This window comes from Rhinolophus sinicus, linkage group LG04 (assembly GCF_036562045.2).
Source record: "Rhinolophus sinicus isolate RSC01 linkage group LG04, ASM3656204v1, whole genome shotgun sequence".
In the NCBI taxonomy this organism is placed as follows: Eukaryota; Metazoa; Chordata; class Mammalia; order Chiroptera; family Rhinolophidae; genus Rhinolophus; species Rhinolophus sinicus.
In genome coordinates, this window is record NC_133754.1 from 154,393,037 (window position 1) to 154,411,391 (window position 18,355).

Genomic DNA, 18,355 nt, shown 5'->3' on the forward strand with positions numbered 1-18,355 from the left:
AAGAAACCTGTTATTATTAGGGTAAAGTGCCAGATTATAGAGAATGCTGGCAATGCCAGTAAGACAAACATCCAAATAAAAAATTGGGAAAGGACATGAGCACACGTTTAAAAAGAAGTAAACATGAAAAGTGCTTAACCTTACTAGAAATTAAAGAAATGCAGTTTATAACAACTAGATTGAAAAGTACAGTAATATTTAATGTTGATAAAGGGAAACAGTCATTCTCCTGTACTCCGGTATCTGTCTCTTCAAAGTCTTAAAAATGTATATTTTGACTCAGCCACTCCCCTTCTAGAGAATTAGCATAAGAAAATAATCTGAGATATGTACAAAGATGCACTAAAAAGGTATTTGTTGCATCATACTTTGTAATCTTGAAAAACTAGAAACAGTTTATATGCCCAATGGTGACATTATCTATTCTATGGTATGTGTCAAATAGCCATTAAGAGTATGTTATAGATGGGGGAGGGGAGTTCACACAGTGTGAGGGATATAAATGATAAACGTCTACGTATTACTTTGTCTTTTGTACCTGAAACTAATAAAAAAAAAGAGTATGTTATAGAAAAATATTGACGTGGGGAAGTATTTATAAATGTCAAGCTATGTTTAAGAATATATTATCCATTTATATATTGCATACAGAAAAAATTATCAGAGACAGAGCCAAATTTAGTTTTTAAGGAAGTAAAGGTAAAGCTAAGATTTGAAGGTTAGGTAGACATTCATTAGGATGGAGGAGGGGGGGCAGTTTTAGATGAAGGAAGCTGAATGCTCTTCCATGATACATTTGAGAAACGCAAAGAAAAGTATCAGAGTGGGGCATACTGTGATGCGGAGGGGGATTTGGTGAGGCAGGTCCATGTAAGCTACATTAAAGATTTGGGTTTTTATCAGAGCAAAGGAAAATCATTAGAGTTTTTTGCAAGATTAGTACGGGTGGAGTGGTAGCAAAATTGGATTAAGAATTTATATTGAAAAAAAAATTTATATAGATGTGGCTGCCTTATGGTGAAAAGATTGGAAGGGGACCAGAATAAACACAGGGAACAAATGAAGAAATCATTATCAAAGTCCAGGGGAGAGGTGATGGTAACTTGGAGTAGAAGGATGGCAGGGAGATTATGTGTTAGAGCTATGTGTGAACTAAAAATGATAGCATATTGGTGATGAATTAAATATGGGGCATGACAGAGCTCTCTAGAAGGTTTCCAGGCTTCTAACGTGCAAATCTAGGTGTAAATTTGGCACTGTTCATTGAAATGGGGATACTGTCAAAGGCGACCTTTGATACAAGTCAAATGAGAGTCTTAGTGAAGTAGAATTTGAGGTATAGTTGAAATATTTAAGTAGAGATACTAAATAGATACTGACTTTGTGGATAGAGTTTAGAGCTCTGTGCTAGAGTTATAATTTTGGAATTCTTACAGTATAGATAGTAATTGAAGCATTTGTATAGATAAAATTACAAGGAAAAAAGTAGATGAAGAAAGGAAAGCAGTCTAGTACGAAACTGAACCTACAGGACAGATTGAGAAGTAGCAAGAGGAAGCAACTCATGAAAGTCAGTTAAAAGGTTTTTCAAGTAGGAAGTCATGTCAAATGCTACTGTAAGAAGTCAAATGAAAGAGGTAAATAAGGTCCAAACAAATATCCATAGGATTCAGTGATGAGGGATAATGGTGGCAGAACAAAGAGCCACGTAGCTGGCTTGCGTTGAAGATGAGTGGGAGTTGAGTAAATAGAGACAGTGGGTGTCGCCAACTCCTTTAGAAAGTTTGGCTTAGAAGGTAGCAGTTGAGAAGGAAATGGGAGATCATGGGACTGTCTTTTCTTCTTTTCTTTTTAAAAATGGGAGAAACTTGACTTTAAATGTAAATGGGAACCATCTGGTAGAAAGAGAAAACTTTAATATCTAGGGGAGCAAATGATGGACAATTGACAGTGTATAATGTTCCTGAGAAAGCTGGGAGGAATGGAGTCCTTCATACAAGTGGAGGACTTCTATGGTTAAAGCAGGCAAGGAAAGGATCTGGTACAGACGTGGGGACAGTAGACGCTGAAAGACTGAAGTTGAGGAATTTCCTGTTGGATAGATGAATTTTAATTTTCTGTGTAATGTAGAATGGAAGGACATCTCTCTCTCTGGTGGAGAATATTTGCCTTAAGCAATGTGTGGAAGGTGTAAAAATTAATGGTGAAAAAAGATAGTTAATTGACTAGCGAAACCTGGTAGATTTTGGTAAAGTACCCATTTAAATTGACGAGTCTGGGCAATAAGTGTAGAAAAAAACAGATAAGGGCTATTCATACTTCAAATTTGGGATGGAAGAAGAGCCAATAAAGGACCTAGAATGAGTGGTCATAATGATAGTAAATGTAACTGAAAAAGACAAGGTTTGTCTCTTAAAAAAGGAGAGGATTTAAAACACGGTTCATGGCTATTCAAAATGATGATGAAACGTCAAGGGTCATGAGATGATAACCAGAAGGGGTAACAGTTAAAGGAAAAAAAGAAAACTTTTTGAAAAATTGGTGAGACTTAAGTGAGCATATTTTAACAGCCCTGGAGAAACATCTTTTCTCCCCTTCTTCCTCACTATCCCCCTCACTCCGTGTCCCCACCACTGCTTTCTACTCCCATTCTCCCTTCCTCATCCTTCCGCTTCCACTTTTACCCCTCTCATTTTCGGGATGTCACATAATAAAAAGGCCAGGATTTGTCCAAGTCCAGCAGTAATACTGACTTTCTTGGATGGAGTTAGGTGGCAGCGAGGTTCATCTTCAATACCAGCTCTGAGTCCCTGATGAGTACTAGACTGAGGGGACTCCTTAGGCTACAGTAGAAGGCTCAGTGGGAAAAAGCGCTGCCTGTAATTGTCTAGGGATGTATTCCACGGTTATAGTCACCTAGGCCACGACCATGTCTTTTCCAGGAGAGGAAGCTATAGGGTCTATATATTTTATTCTCACTGCCCGCCAATTGCAATACTGTAGGTATCCCCAAGCTGAGATACCTATCCTTAATTTAAAAATATCAATATATATATACATTTTTACTTAATTATAAAATTTGGAAAATGCAGAAAAATCTGAAGATGCTAGCTGCTATCCTGCAATCTACAGATGTTAACGTTTTAGTGTATTTCATATCTTATTTTCCCTTCTGTGTGTAGTTTTCTGAGCTACCTTTTGGTTTTTCCTTAGAGTCAGGAACAGTTGGTAATATGAATCAAATTGGCCTGGTTACTTGGTATTTCTGTGAAGTAGGAAGTAAACCTCTTATATTCATTACTAAATTATTATTGATACTATTATTTTCATGCTGTACACATTTAACACGGGTATTCACACAATACTATTATTGATCTGTTTGTTTAAAAAAAAATTTAGGCTCTAAAATTATCCATTATCCCACTGATACAATTAGACAATTCGTGTAGAAATGACCTTCAGCTATTTGTCATATTCTAATTCTGGTAATATATTATTCCCAGAAGGTCTAGTAAAAATTACACTCTATATGCAGACGTTCTCAGCTTTCATTTAATCTATTAATGACAGTACTTTTTCTCTATGTATCTCTTAGGATTTTTTCTGTGAGTTTAGTGAACAATCACCTTGTGTTCTTTCAAGATCTCTGTTACAAGTAAGTTCCACTAAGTAATGAAAATACTTCTTTGAACACCAAATTATATATCTATTGACACTGTTTTATTGATTGAGGGAACAAAAGGTAGATGCTTTTAAAGGATATTCCACAGTTAATATTATATTTTATTAATAGAAGTATTTGACTTAGATTGTTAGACTTTAATCAAGATCATATCCTGGGCAATAAAGCAAATCTTAATTTTAAAACAATTGAAATCATACGAAGTATGTACTCTGACTATTTCAGAATTAAACTAGTAATAACAAAGATAACTGGAAAAATCTCCACATATTTATAAATTAACACATTTCTAAAGAATACATGGATAAAAGAGGAAGTCTGAAAATGAAAATATAACATCAAAATCTGTGGGATACAGTTAAAGAAGTGCTTATAGGGAAATTTATAGCATTAAATGTTTATATGAAAAAAAAAGAAAGATCTGAAATTAATAATTTAAGTTTCTACTTTAAAACACCAGACAAAGAAGAGCCAATTAAATTCAAAGCAAGGAGAAGGAAGGAAATAACGAAAATAAAAGCAGAAATTAGTAAAATAAGAAACATAAACAATAGAGAAAATCAATGCAACCAAAACCCAGGTCTTTGAAATTGGTAAACCTCTTACCAGACAGAACAAGGAAAAAATAGAGAAGATACAAATGCATAATATCAGGACTGAAAGATGGGATATCACTACAGACCTTACACACATTAAAAGGATAATATGGGAATATTGTAAACAACTCTGTCCATAAATTCAGAAACTTAGATGTAATAGACCAGTTTCTTGAAGGACACTGCAAAACTCACTCAAAAAGAAATAGATAGCTAATCCTATATCTATTAAAGAAATTGAATTCATAGTTGAAAACCTTCCAATAAAGAAAACTCCAGGCCATATCTACACGGTCTCTTCCAGAAAATAGAAGAGGTAAGAACACTCATATGAGGCCAACATTACCTCAACAGCAAAACCAAAGACACTACAAGCATAGAAAACAATAGACCAATATCCCTTATGAACATAGGTACAAAAATCTTAAAAGGATTTTCAGATTGAACCCAGCAATATAGTTTTTAAAAATCATGACCCAAGTGTGTTTTATCTCAGGAATTTAAAGCTGGTTCAACATTTGAAAAACATTCAGTGTAATTCATTATACAATCTAAAGTCTCAATAAATTCAGGAGAAACATTTGACCATATTCAGCAGCCATTCATGATTTAAAAACTCTCAGCAAACCTAGGAATAGAAGAGAACTTAACTTAACCTGGTAAAGGGGATGTAAGGACAACCTACAGTCAACATCATACTTAATGATGAAAGATTAATCCCTTTTCTCCTAAGATTTGGAAGAAAGCCAGGATGTCCACTCTCATCACTCCACTCTTGCTCAACATACCGTAGTACTGGAAATCGTAGCCAGTAATAAAAGGCAGGAAAAAGAAATAAAAAGCGTACATACAGTTGAGAATAAAAAAAGAAATATTTTCTATTTACAGACAACACAATTTTCTTTGTAGAGTGCCAAGGAATCTACAGAGAATTTCCTAGACCTGATAGATGGATAAGTTTAATAAGATCTCAGGATATGAGGCCACTATACAAAAAACAATTGTATTTCTATGTACTTGAACAGTGGGAAATCAAAAATTTTAAAACTACTATTTACAATAATATAAAATAAAAAAAAAGAGAAATGCTTAGGTATAAATAACACCTGTTTGTAGAACCTGTGTGCTGAAAAACTACAAAGTACTGATGAATAATCTTAGACCTAAACAAATGGACAGATATACCTTGTTCATGGATTGAAAGAATTGATATTTTCAATTCTCCCCAAAATTGATCTATAGATTCAAAGCAATCTCAATCAAAGTCATAGCAGGAATTTTTATAGCTATCAACAAGCTGATTCTAAAATTTGTATGAAAAGGTGAAGGAACTAGAACAGCCAAAACAATTTTTTGGGGTAAAAAACGGACAAAGTTGGGAACTCACTGCCTGACTACTAGGCAGATGGGGTGTTGGCAAAATGATGGACACATGTATCAGTGGAACCAAAGGGAAACTCCAAAGATGTCCAGTTCTTTAATTAGTCCTTTATTATATAGTACTATATTATGTAGTCCTTTATTAATTGACTAATATGATCAACTGACCTGGTCAGTTTTTTACAAAGAAAAAGCAAATTAATGGAGAAATGGTAGTCTTTTCAACAGATGATGCAAGAGCAATTGGATAGACATATGACCCCCGCCCAAAAAGAAAAAGAACTGACTCAGAATAAATCTAAAATGTAAAATGTGAAACTATAAAACTTTTAGAAGAAAGGATAGGAGAAAATATTTGTGGCTTTGGAGAAGGCAGAAAATTCTTCGGTGTAACATCAAAAGCACAAGTCTTTTTAAAAAAATGATATATTGGTCAATCTAAAACTAAACCTGTGGAAGACACTTAAGAAAATGAAATGAGACTCTATGGAGTGTGAGAAAATATTTGCAAGTCATGTCTGACAAAGGACTTGAATCTAGAACGTATAAAGAAATCTATCAACATAATAAGAAAACAACTCAATTCTTAAGGGCAAAAATTTTGAACATTTCAATATGAAAAGATACTCAGCATCGTTAGTATTATGGAAATGCAAATTAAAACCACAGTGAAATAGCTACTATCCACCTTTCAGAATATTTTTTGAAAAACTGAAAGAAACAACAAAATACCAAGTGGTTGTGAGGGTGCAATACTGATTGGAATGTAAAGTGCTGCAGCTACTTTGGAAAACAGTTTGGCAGATTCTTATAAAATTAAATGTACAAATCCCACTCCTACCTGTTTACACAGGAGAAGTGGACTCTGACGTTCTCCTGGAAACCTGTATACAAATATTTATAGCTGTTTGGTTCATGATCATCAAAAACTGGAAACAACCCAGATATGTTAGGAAATCAAATAAGGTGTAATATAGTAAATATTAAAATACATTGAGGTTGTTAAGGGGAGAACATTAAATGCAAATTATTATTAAATAATTTATTTTAAATTAAAAAATGTATTAATAATTTTCCAATTTTGGAAAGTTTGTATCAATTCCAGGGTGTTCATTAGAGATAAAGATTATTGACTAGCTTAATATTTTTAGTCACTTAATAGTTCATAATTTATGAAGCCCTTTTATATTAGTTCATTTGACATATTTAGACTAGTCAGTTCATTTTGACTATTTCAATATTAATACTCCTGACCTCGGAGATTTTTTTTTTCCCTGCACATTTTTTATTCTGCATCAGAATACACCTTAGATAGGAATTAGTAAGTAATACCCATTGTGAAGGCAGTAATTTATCGAAATTTTCCACCAACTTTGTATATTTTAACCTCTTGTATTCTGTGGTATTTATGAGAAGTATGCTTATGTCATAGTATGGCAACTATATGTACAGTATGTCAAGATTGTGACAGCATTACTAACGTATAACATTTGTTTTAAGACCACTTTCCTGGTGGATAACAAAAAGGTCTTTGGAACTCATCTCATGCAAGATATGGTGAAAGATGCACTTCGGTCTTTTGTCAGTCCTCCGGTGCTTTCCCCAAAGTAAGTACCATAAAACATTTTATAGCATGTGTTTCTTGCCCAAATTCTCTCTCCTCCTTCTTTATAACCATGGCATAAAAACTGTTGGAATCAAGTCTCCATATAAAAAATAAACTCAATCATGTTAAAATTGATTTCTGCCACATATTGTTTAGTTTAAACTGAGGTTTTTGTGAGGTTGACATTAGGTCCAATATGAGAAGAAAAACTTCCAAGGAGTTATCAGAAATTCAGTAAGTTATATTGACACTGTGTGCAAAGCACTGTGTTAGGTAGGCACTTTGGGAAATAATTATAGAAAACAAAATAAGGTCTTTTCTCAATGGAGTCTAGATAGAAATAGAAAATGCAGATAATTGCTTCATAAATTACGATCTGGTAGAGTCACTCCCCCAAAAACACGCTGCCTGCCATAAGAGGCTGGAAAGTGTTTCAGGTAGAAAGAATCATCATCTTAGTTGGCATTTTAGAAAATAAGTAGAGCTTTTCCAATGGGGAAGGAAGAAAAGAATCTTATTTCTTTTATAAACCAGCATATGTGAAGACTGGATGTGAAATTATGTATTATAAAAACAGTGGTCCAGCATTCAATTTGTTGAATAAATCATGCCACATCTCACATGGAACTTTCTGGTACCTTCCTTTCTTAGGTTGGGTTCCCCAGAAACAGAGCCTGAGACAAAGATTCATGTACATGTAATTATGAAGTGTTCCCAGGAAAAACCAGTAGATTTGTGGGCAAGTGGGAAATGGAAGAAAGCCACACAGTGTGTGCTCCACAGAAAGGAACTCTGGTTCAGTCCTGTTGGGGAGCTCTGGAGACAGTGTGGGTTACGTGTCCGAGTTGTCCTACGCAGGGACAAGGGAGCTTGACAGTTCACACACACTCCTGTTGGTTCAAGGCTGCCTCTTCACTGGGAGGAAGTAAATTCCCAAGCATCCTTGTGTCAGTTAATCTTCGCCTTTTCATTCACTGTAAAAGCCAGTCTTATAATTGAGCCTTTGAGGCCTCATCTGCCCTGGGCTAGACCCCTGTCCTGGTGCCTCTCTGACCTCATCTCAGTGCTGTCCCCTCACCTCCTTTGCTTCAGCCACCCTGGCCTCCTTGCTAATCCTTCCAGCACTTCTGTTTTGCCTCCACCTGTTCCAGGTGTTCTTTTCTTTCTCCTAGCTCCAGCATACACTGTAATTTTCCATTGCGTGATCATGGCTCTATTTTTGACGCTCTGGTCAGACTGCTCAGTTAATATAAACATGAGGAGCAAGTTGTCAGCTCCTCTCAGTGTACCAGAAGAATGTCTTTCCCATCTCCTTAGGTGCAAAGGCTACTGACCTCCCACCTCAGGGATGGAAAAAGAGTATCTTGCATCTGTTCAGTCCCTGTAGTTCCTCTAGAACCAGGAATGTAGCAGATCCTTCCAGACTGCTCAGAAAAGCTTTAGTCAAGAAATGATGCTTTAACTGAGATAAGGAATGCCACAGCGAAACCACTTGGTGAGGGGCCAGAAGGTGTGTGTAGATGATGATTTTGGCCAGTGGTTGGAAATGTGGATACATCTGGAAGAAAGTAGGATTCTGTATAGTACCTTCTTTGTAATTACTATTATGAGTGTATTCCATGAGGATATCAGTTGTAGGAAAATAAATGACGTTGGAGTAGAGTCAGGAGCTTTGGAATTTTCCTTCTCTCCTTGTTGATTTGATCTTATTCGATCCAACTCTAATTGTCCAAATATAGAAGTAAAGAAATTGGAAATAATGCACATTTATTGTGAACACCACAGTAATAGTGAAATACTTCTTAAATCTACTACTATCAGTCTTCAATTTAGCAATGTATCTGGTTCCATTTTCTCTCTTCTCCACCATCCCTGTCTGTTCATAGCACCTAGAGTAATTACTGCTTTTTTTGTAGGCCAAATTGTCTGATTTTAATGATATGACTATTATCTTACAGGTGCTGTCTATATAATAACCACCAGGCTAAGGACTGTATTGACTCCTTTGTTACTCACTGTGTTCGGGTAAGAACTACAATTTGGATCATTGTCAAGGATACTTTAAAAAGTGTGGGGTGCAGTTGCTTTATTAGCATTCATTGGTGCTATTTTTCCATCAAATGTATCTTACTCATTTTCACTGAATACATAGGAAGTTTCTGTCTCTTAAACTCACGTGGATAGCTTCAGTAACCCATAGTCCTTTTGGCAGATTGTCAGATACAGAGGCACTTTTTTGATTCCCTCTCACTGTAACCCTCAGGAACCACAGAAACAGGATAAGTTTTGACCCCATCTGGGAAAACAGCGGTTGTTCACATTTTTTATGTGTGTGAATGGACCCCAAAATTTTATTTGACTTTATAAACAAGGAATATTTGTAATATCCCCAGGTACTTATTTTTGTATTATCTTAATGAACAGGATTATAGTAAAATTACTAATTTAGATGAGATCACAGTCTTTTTTCAAATCTCAAGTAATTATGAAAAAATATAAACTTTGAGGAGGATTGAGTTAATTGTAAGTCATTGCTGTTTAATTATAAGCTCTTTATAGAGAGCTCTCTGGGGCACAAAATATATGTATGTGAAGGCAGCATGGTATGGTGAAGGGAGAATCAATAAAAGACCAGATTTCGTTTTTATCCCTTTTTTATCACTAATACAATATTATCATTATTGGACAGATCACTTTTCTATAAATTTCCGAATCTTGAAAAAGTGAAATGTTAATACCGCCTCTATCTCTTAAAAGGATAGGCTAGTTATTGATCAAATGAGATAATATCTGTCAGAGTATACAATTATAAAACAATGTTATACTTGAATCTTTTAATTCATACTTAAATCAGAGCATCCTACTGTCCATGTCTATTGTCTGATTAGTGAAATGTTACAGTATTCTTTATGAGAATGCTGTATCTGATAGAGAGGGAATAGGAGAATGTTAGAGTTTATGGGGATTAGCCATTACTCAAGCCTTGTAATTATTAGGCATTCTGGTATATTTAAAGCAGCACAGAAATGTCAGCCTTCAGCACTGCATTTTGTCTCAAAATAAGCAGAAAAGAAACTGTCTTCCTGACATTCTGGAAATACCTAAAGATTGAAGGAAGATATTTTTGCTATATGAAAATGAGTTTCATAAACAGCCACTTTCTTCTAGCTATTGCTAAATACTGGTGTTGAGTTCCCTTAAAAAGAAACACCTATGAAGAAAACGTACATAGGCATGATTCTTATATACACAGCAATTTTTCTCCTTAAGCCAGATTTTAGAAATTTGGAATGTTAACTTTCTTTAATATCAGGACATTTCATATTGACAATTAAACTATATTTGTATTGCAGCCATTCTGTAGTCTCATTCAGATCCATGGACACAATAGGGCTCGACAGAGAGATAAGCTCGGTCATATTCTTGAGGAATTTGCCACCTTGCAGGATGAGGTAAGAGCCAACAAGTTGCTCTCCCTTCTAATATTAGGCAATTCATATACCCTGACCAGATTTTTAAAAACAATTCTTTGGAACAATACTTTGACTATTTAGTTTTTCAATATGGTGAATTTTCTTTTCACTTACAATGTAATAGTTTCATATACCAAAGTGAGAGTTTACAGAAAAGAAAGAATAATCCAAACTTGAGAAAACAAATTATTTAATAATCAGGAAAAATTATATGTGTAGAACTATAGTTTTATAGCAAGTTCACATTATAATAAAAATATATTAACCTTAAAGCAAACTTGTAGTCATCAGCAATATTGATAATATAACTAAAGACATGAAGTCAATTGTTTGTATTTTTGTCCTATAAATTGGATGTCTTTTTAGTTTAAGGAATGTTTAGCTAAATGTTATCCATTGTGAAATGAGAAATTTGGATGTAAACCTAATGAAAAATGCATTTGAAAGTATGAGTTCTTTAGGTGGTGAGATTTATATTTTCTGCTAATGCTATTTTTTAACTATTTATTTTTTTAAATCTCTCATTACCTGAAAAATAAAGTAAATGTTACAATATTTTATTCTGATAGGCAGAAAAGGTTGATGCAGCCCTTCACACTATGCTGTTGAAACAGGAACCCCAGAGGCAACATTTGGCTTGTTTAGGTACCTGGGTCCTTTACCATAATCTTCGAATTATGATACAGTATCTTCTAAGTGGCTTTGAATTGGAACTCTACAGCATGCATGAGTACTACTACATATATTGGTAAGAGAACAATTTGAATTAGTAGTGGGTAGGGTAGAAAGATCTGGAAGTGCATCTGTAGAGTGTAATTTTAGTGTTACTTTTTTCATTTAGTGTATTTTAACTTTAGTTGTGGGACAATTGAAAAATATCTATTGAAAATCAGAGCTAGATCATCTTGAACATCTTTAAATGCCATGACACCATACAAATGTATTTTTTTTAGCCATTAAATATTTATTTTAAAATTAGTGGAAAAAAAGTGGCTCCAAGGTAAATGGATTAATTGAAGAGCTCTTATCTGTTTCTAGGGAGAAAAATTAACATTTTGCCCTAACTTCAGTGATGTTAGATACTACCGTGTTTCCCCGAAAATAAGACCTAACTGAAAAATAAGCCCTAGCATGATTTTTCAGGATGGCATCTCCTGAACATAAGCCCTAATGTGTCTTTTGGAGCAAACCTTAATATAAGACCTGGTCTTATTTTCGGGAAACACAGTAGCTGTGTGATGTACTTAACTGAATTAAAGCTCCAAACTTGAACCAGGTCTTTCTTAGAAGAAATCATGACAATGATTACAAACAGGTCCTGAGGATTTGTTTCAGGAGCTTTAAAGTTGTTAAGAGGTGATCCTCAGCAGAGAAGTTCTTTGTTTTCATTTGGAGATGAGATAACGAAACCTAGCATGCAGACGCTTGAGAATATTTTCAGCATGGGGAGCTGTCATAGAAAGAAAATGAAGAAACTGTGAGCTAATGAATTCAGTTCTCTTGAATCTTTTTCTTAGTCTGGCAAAGTAGTGGTAATTTCAAAATAATGACCTATTGCTCATCACAAACAATTAAATTTAGTATATTCGATCTTAATATAGTTCATCTTTTTATTTAAATTATTTATATGAGTAATTAAGATATTGCATATTCCCTGGAGTAACTGCTATGGAGGAAGGAAAGTAATTCTCTTCCGCACTGTTGATGTGGTTTTGTTATCATGGCTGCTAGGATTCTTAACAGATAAGTCTTGGCCAGAAAAAATTGAATTTCAGCATCAACTACAATAATGTGAGAAAACTATTATTTGGTATATTCTTCAACAGTTATATAGATAATAAATAACTCTTACCAACATGTCTTGATATAGGTACTTGGAATACATTTTGTTAACTCGTAGTAGACACTCCTATTCAAAGACGGTTTATAGGGGAAAATGTTCAAGTTTATCCTTTGTGGTTTGAGGCAACTGATTGGAAGCTTTTGTGCTCTTGATTTGGATTTATTTGCTTTCTTTTGTAATTAACAGAAAAATACAATATTTACTTAATAGGTTGAGGTGAAGTGTATCCTGATACAGTGAAACCAATGTAATGGGCATTCATTCCATTTACATATATATCATTATCAAGAAATCTTTTGTAAAGTTGTAAAATGCATGTCGTTGTAGGAAATTAAACAAATTTTTCAGTACTTTATGGCAACATATGGTTACGAGAAAGGGAAAGTTAATCACTTATAATGCTCATTTCTTACAAGATCTATCAATTATCTAATTGGATGATTTTTTTTTAAAGACTTTATAACATTCTGAAAAATATCTCTTTATTAGTACCAATATGTTTTGCTAAAATTATCTCATTGAGACATCTACTATTAACTCCCATGTTTTACCTTTTAAGGTATCTCTCTGAATTCCTTTATGCATGGTTGATGTCGACATTAAGTCGTGCTGATGGCTCTCAAATGGCAGAGGAAAGGATAATGGAAGAGCAGCAGAAAGGCCGGAGTAGTAAAAAGACAAAGAAAAAGAAGAAAGGTACTATGGGTTGCTTTTAAACTTAAGAAATAAATAACTTTGGAGTACACTTTAATTTCTACAAATAAATAGATGGAGAGCTACCTCTGCCTTGTAATGGGTGAAATAGTCGTATTTTAATTCTCACCCATCTTCTCTTCAGAAAGTACAAGGTAGAAACTGAGTCCCAATATTAGTGATACAAACCTTTTGGGTTCCTTTCTTTGCTTTTCTTACTTCTTTGCAATTTCATGTGTCAGAGGACCTTAGAATACGAATAAGTAGCCACATGGAGTGTGCAAGCAAGATAGGTTAAGGAACAAGACATCAGGAGACCTTTGGTCTTTTCACAGAGGCCGACAGCTCAGGAGGGAAGTAGATCTGGAATTGTGCTGGTGTAATCAGCACAGAAAGGTTATTACAGCCCCGGGCACACCCCCGAGGACCATGAGGAGAAAGTGTTTCAGAGGGACTGCTGTACTCATTGCTCCTGGCAGGGAACAGATACCGCTGCAATCATAAAATATGACTTTAGTTCTCCTTAGGATTTCCTTAGGATTTGGGGTGGGCTCTTAAATGACCCTTCATAGGTTTCCTATTTAAGAAGTCTGTGTGATGAATTCAGAAATTAAAATTACTTCACACTAGAATTAGAATTTTATGGTATTAGCTATTTGGGGAACGTGATTCTTGTTTAGCCTGTAAGTTATATTTTATTATTTGTAGATTTGGGCCATAAAATTTAACCTGTAGGAACAAACTGTTTAAAACTTTAATTTAGTAAACAAGCTGGAAGATTTTTTTAAATTAATTTTCTTCTGCAATAATGCAAGAGGGGGGAGAGTGTGGGTGATCTTCTTTCTTATTACAGTTCGCCCACTGAGCCGTGAGATCACAATGAGCCAGGCATATCAGAACATGTGTGCTGGTATGTTCAAGGTAAGTTGTTGAAACGAAGTTCTTTTTGCTTTTTAACTATATTGCTGTCATATGGTTTACTTAAAATGGACTGTTTTCTGTGACTTTTTTTTCTGCGTTCTAATTTCAACTTTGTTTTTACTGACCATTTGCTTAAAATTACCTTTTTTCAAAGTCTAGTTTTCATTAATTTGTTTACCAAATATTTGAAGACATGTTGCGTGACAGATACCTTGTACTGAGTACACGGCAGGATACCAAGTCTAACCTGATGTGATCTTGTCTCAAATACCTAGTTAATGACAGGCCAGGTGGCATATGTGTAAAACAGGTAGTAAGAAAGGGTAAGAGTTTCCTTCTGATTGATGATCAGGAAAGGTTTCTTGGAAGAGATGGGGTTTGGATTTTTTTTAGGAGTATATTAGGAAGGGTGTGGGCTCCACAATGAATGGCTTAAACAAAAGTGGGTGTTTTCAAGGAGATATAGTGATTCCTAACTCTTAAGTTATACTTGGCAATTCAAGAAATGATTTATAATAAAATACATAGAACACAGACTCCTGTTTGAAAAACAGGACCTGTGCTTTTCTTATAAAAATTATGTGCTACTTGTTTCTTCAGAAGCTTTTACGTGAAGGTTTCAAAGCTGTTGTAAAGTATGGAAATATAATGTGCATGTGGTATAATTTCACTGGGAAAACTATTAATTAAACACTACACCTTCAATACTTTGTATAAAAGATGGCACATAACATAAAAGTGAATACTAAAGCCAGTTTTTCTCTTCCTGTTTCTGAGCCTTGACTTGTTTTGGCTGTATGTAAATAGCTGTTTGTTTTCTGTTCTGAATTAACGAGGATGTTCACTTTTTCATATTGAATCATCTTTTTTCTTCATTCTTTTTCCTTTAGACCATGGTAGCATTTGACATGGATGGCAAAGTACGAAAACCGAAATTTGAGCTTGATAGTGAACAAGTTCGGTATGAGCACAGATTTGCTCCATTCAACAGTGTAATGACACCACCACCAGTGCACTATCTGCAGTTCAAGGTGAAGCTGCTCATTAAAATAATTGTAAAATAGTCTTTAGATCTTCTTAGAGATGTTTGTATCTAGCCACTTTGTTAAAATAGTCAAATCAAACTATTGTTGGACCAGTGGGACAAGGTAATAAAATAGCCATTTAAATAGTGTGAAATTATTTAGCTTTTTAAAAAATGTATTCATTATGTTGTCATTTAAGTATGAGAATAATATGAGATAGTATATGAAGGTTGAGAATTTAGTATTTCAGATGAAAAAATGGGGACATGCTGAGTGTTTACTTCAGATTTATGTATGAATGGATAGTCATTGTAGACTTCTTTAATTTAAAAAAGTGTTTTATAGTTGTTCATATTAAACATGTTTTAAATAATAGTATTTCCCCCTTTTTAGGAAATGTCTGACCTCAATAAATACAGCCCTCCTCCTCAGTCTCCAGAACTGTATGTGGCAGCTAGTAAGCACTTTCAGCAGGCAAAAATGATATTGGAAAATATCCCAAACCCAGACCATGAGGTAAGCCTGCAGTCACAGTAATTCTAGAAGAAAAACTTGGCAGAAAGTACATATATTACTACTGGGTGACAGTTTAATATAAAAATGAACTTTATAGTATTAATAAATGAAGCCTGTCAGTGTTTCTGGCACAAAATTTCAAATGGCTTTGCTAATGTAACCTTGTCAGACTTTACCTTATTTGATGAAAGAGATTATATAAATATCTCCTTTGTAAATTTAGAAATCAATGCAAAAATAAATTAAGATTTAGAACCGTGACATACAAAGAATAGAAATAAGATCCAGATTGATCCACAGGTCACAAATATTAACATTTAAATTTTTTTACTTCAATCTATACTATATTAAAACAATTATATAAATCTTAAGTCTGAGAAATGATCTGATCAGTTATCACAGGAAGTAAAAACTACGTTATTCACTTGACCATTAAAAATGAAGGCAATTTTTTTTTGATGACTTTATTTTGAGATAGCATTTTACAGAGCTTAAAACTTGCAAAATAAAATATTAAGTTTCAGGCTTTCATTTTCACAATTTGCTGTATACCTAATTTTATTGAAATGCATTGATTTTGTAAATGAGAGTTACCTATAACACACAGACCATTTGGGGGAGTGGATCTTGGTACAGTCTCCATGGAAGGGTAGATTAGCAGTATCTGTCAGAAATTACAAACGCCCGGCAATTCTGCTTCTTAGGATTTTTCTTATAGATACATGTGCACATGTGGGAAGTGAGGGATGTGATGAATATACAAGAGTATTCACTGCAGCAGGATTTCTGATAGAAAAAGTGAAGAAACTTTAGTGTTCATCAACAGGGGACTGTTAAATGTAATTTATCATGCAATGAAATACTGTGCAGCCTTTAGAAGGACAAGGAAGATATTTATGTATTGAAATGGAATGTTTTTCAGGATACAGAAGTTTGAAAAGTAAGGTACTAAACCGTGTGTGTAGTATCTTGCCATTTCAATAAAAAGGAGTATTATATAACATATTCCTAGAAAAATATGGAAGAACAGTTGTTTGCTTCTTCTTGGGAGGGGAGCTGAGTACCTTGGGGAACAGGGATAGGAGAGAGATGACTTATCATATATAACCATGTAATAAATAAAAATTTTAAAAGGGGGAAATATAAAAATTAGAGGAAGTTACCTATAATAAAGGGCATGTTTCTTTTAGTGGACTTCATTCATTCATTCTGCAAATGTTTGTTGAGTGCCTAATATGCCTCCAGCACTGTGGTAGATTCCAGCAGTGAAACAAAAGACAGAAATCCCAGCCCTCCTCAGGGTTAGGGAGAGTGGTGGGTTGCAGACAGTAATTAAGTAAGTAAAAATAAAATAGTATACTAGAAGATTGTAAGTATTACAAAGAAAAATCAAGCTGGGAATGGGGATAGTCATTGCTGCAAGAGATAGGGAGGTAGAGGGGATTAGGCATTTTAAATAACATGGCCTTTGAGCAAATCCTGGAAGGTGAAGTTTACATGAACATCTGGGGATGGAGCGGAGCCCTCTAGGCAGTGAGATCTGGATGTGTAAAGGTGCCAAGGCAGGAGTGTGCCTGGAGTGTTGGAAGAACAGCTAAGGGGTGAGCTGTTAGAGGGTGTTGAGCAAAGTGACCAGATCTGTGTTCTAAACTATCATTCTGGCCACTTTAGTGAAAATAGACTGTGGTGGGGCCAAGGGTGGAAGCATGGGAGCCGGTCAGAAGGCCACAGTAGTAACCCAGGTGAGAGTTGGTGGTGACAGTGAAAGTGATCACAAGTGATCGCATTCTTTATGTATTTTAAGGTCAAGCCAACGGTTGATTGGTGGATTAGATGTTGGGTGAAAGAAATAGGCGTCAAAGATGACTTGAAGGATTTTTGGCTTGAGCACCTGGATGGATTGAGTCATGAGGGGAAGAGTGCAGATGGAGCAAGAGCTGTTGGGGAGGCAGGTGGGGAAGGTTGGAGCTCAGTTTTGGACACGCCTGTTGGGCATCCAAATGGAACTGTCATGTAGGCGGCAGATGTGTGATCTGGAGATGAGGACAAGTGGTGCCTGAACTTTCGGTCATGTGTTTTCTGGAGAGAGGTCAGCAAGAGAGTGACAGTGGGAAAGCTTTTCCTTCAAATCGTATACTACTCCCATCTAAAAGAGAAATGCAGTATTCCATTCCATTGTCATTCATGTGTTCAGGAAGGCTTTTAAACAAGTGGTAGTCAGAAAAAAATAGTAGTTAACACTTAAAGGATACTACCTGCCAGGCCTGGTTCTCAGCTCAAAATCTATATGAACTCATTTAATCCTCACAACAAATCCTTGTGGGGTAAAATTATCTCCATTTTTACAGTTGAAGAAACTGAGGAACAGAGATGTTAGAGAACTTGCCAGAGGTTTCAAAGCTAGCAAGTGGCAAAGCTGCAATTTGAAAAGCAGACAGCTAACTCCACAGTCCATGCCCCAAACACTACAGTGCTTCCTAGGCAGGACTTTGCAGGCTAATATTCTTCTGTTTTAATGAGAGCAAAATACAATAAATAGCTCTTTCAAGTTTTCAGAGTTGACTGAAATAGAATTCTGTGTTACTAAAAGATGATATTTGATCATAGTTTTAAATTGCCT

The 18,355-nt window shown here is 35.0% G+C and overlaps 1 protein-coding gene across 4 annotated transcripts in view; it reads left to right on the top strand.

Moving 5' to 3' along the window:
- Positions 1 to 18,355, top strand: part of NAA35 (N-alpha-acetyltransferase 35, NatC auxiliary subunit) — a 51,452-nt gene that overhangs the window by 31,647 nt on the left and 1,450 nt on the right. For all 4 annotated transcript variants that reach the window (XM_019750096.2, XM_019750094.2, XM_019750095.2 and 1 more), the window contains 9 exons: positions 3,596 to 3,655; positions 7,159 to 7,265; positions 9,223 to 9,289; positions 10,618 to 10,716; positions 11,307 to 11,485; positions 13,140 to 13,276; positions 14,127 to 14,194; positions 15,085 to 15,225; positions 15,613 to 15,735. In XM_019750096.2, the coding sequence (XP_019605655.1) occupies positions 3,596 to 3,655; positions 7,159 to 7,265; positions 9,223 to 9,289; positions 10,618 to 10,716; positions 11,307 to 11,485; positions 13,140 to 13,276; positions 14,127 to 14,194; positions 15,085 to 15,225; positions 15,613 to 15,735 (981 nt within the window). The remainder of the gene's footprint in view (positions 1 to 3,595; positions 3,656 to 7,158; positions 7,266 to 9,222; positions 9,290 to 10,617; positions 10,717 to 11,306; positions 11,486 to 13,139; positions 13,277 to 14,126; positions 14,195 to 15,084; positions 15,226 to 15,612; positions 15,736 to 18,355) is intronic.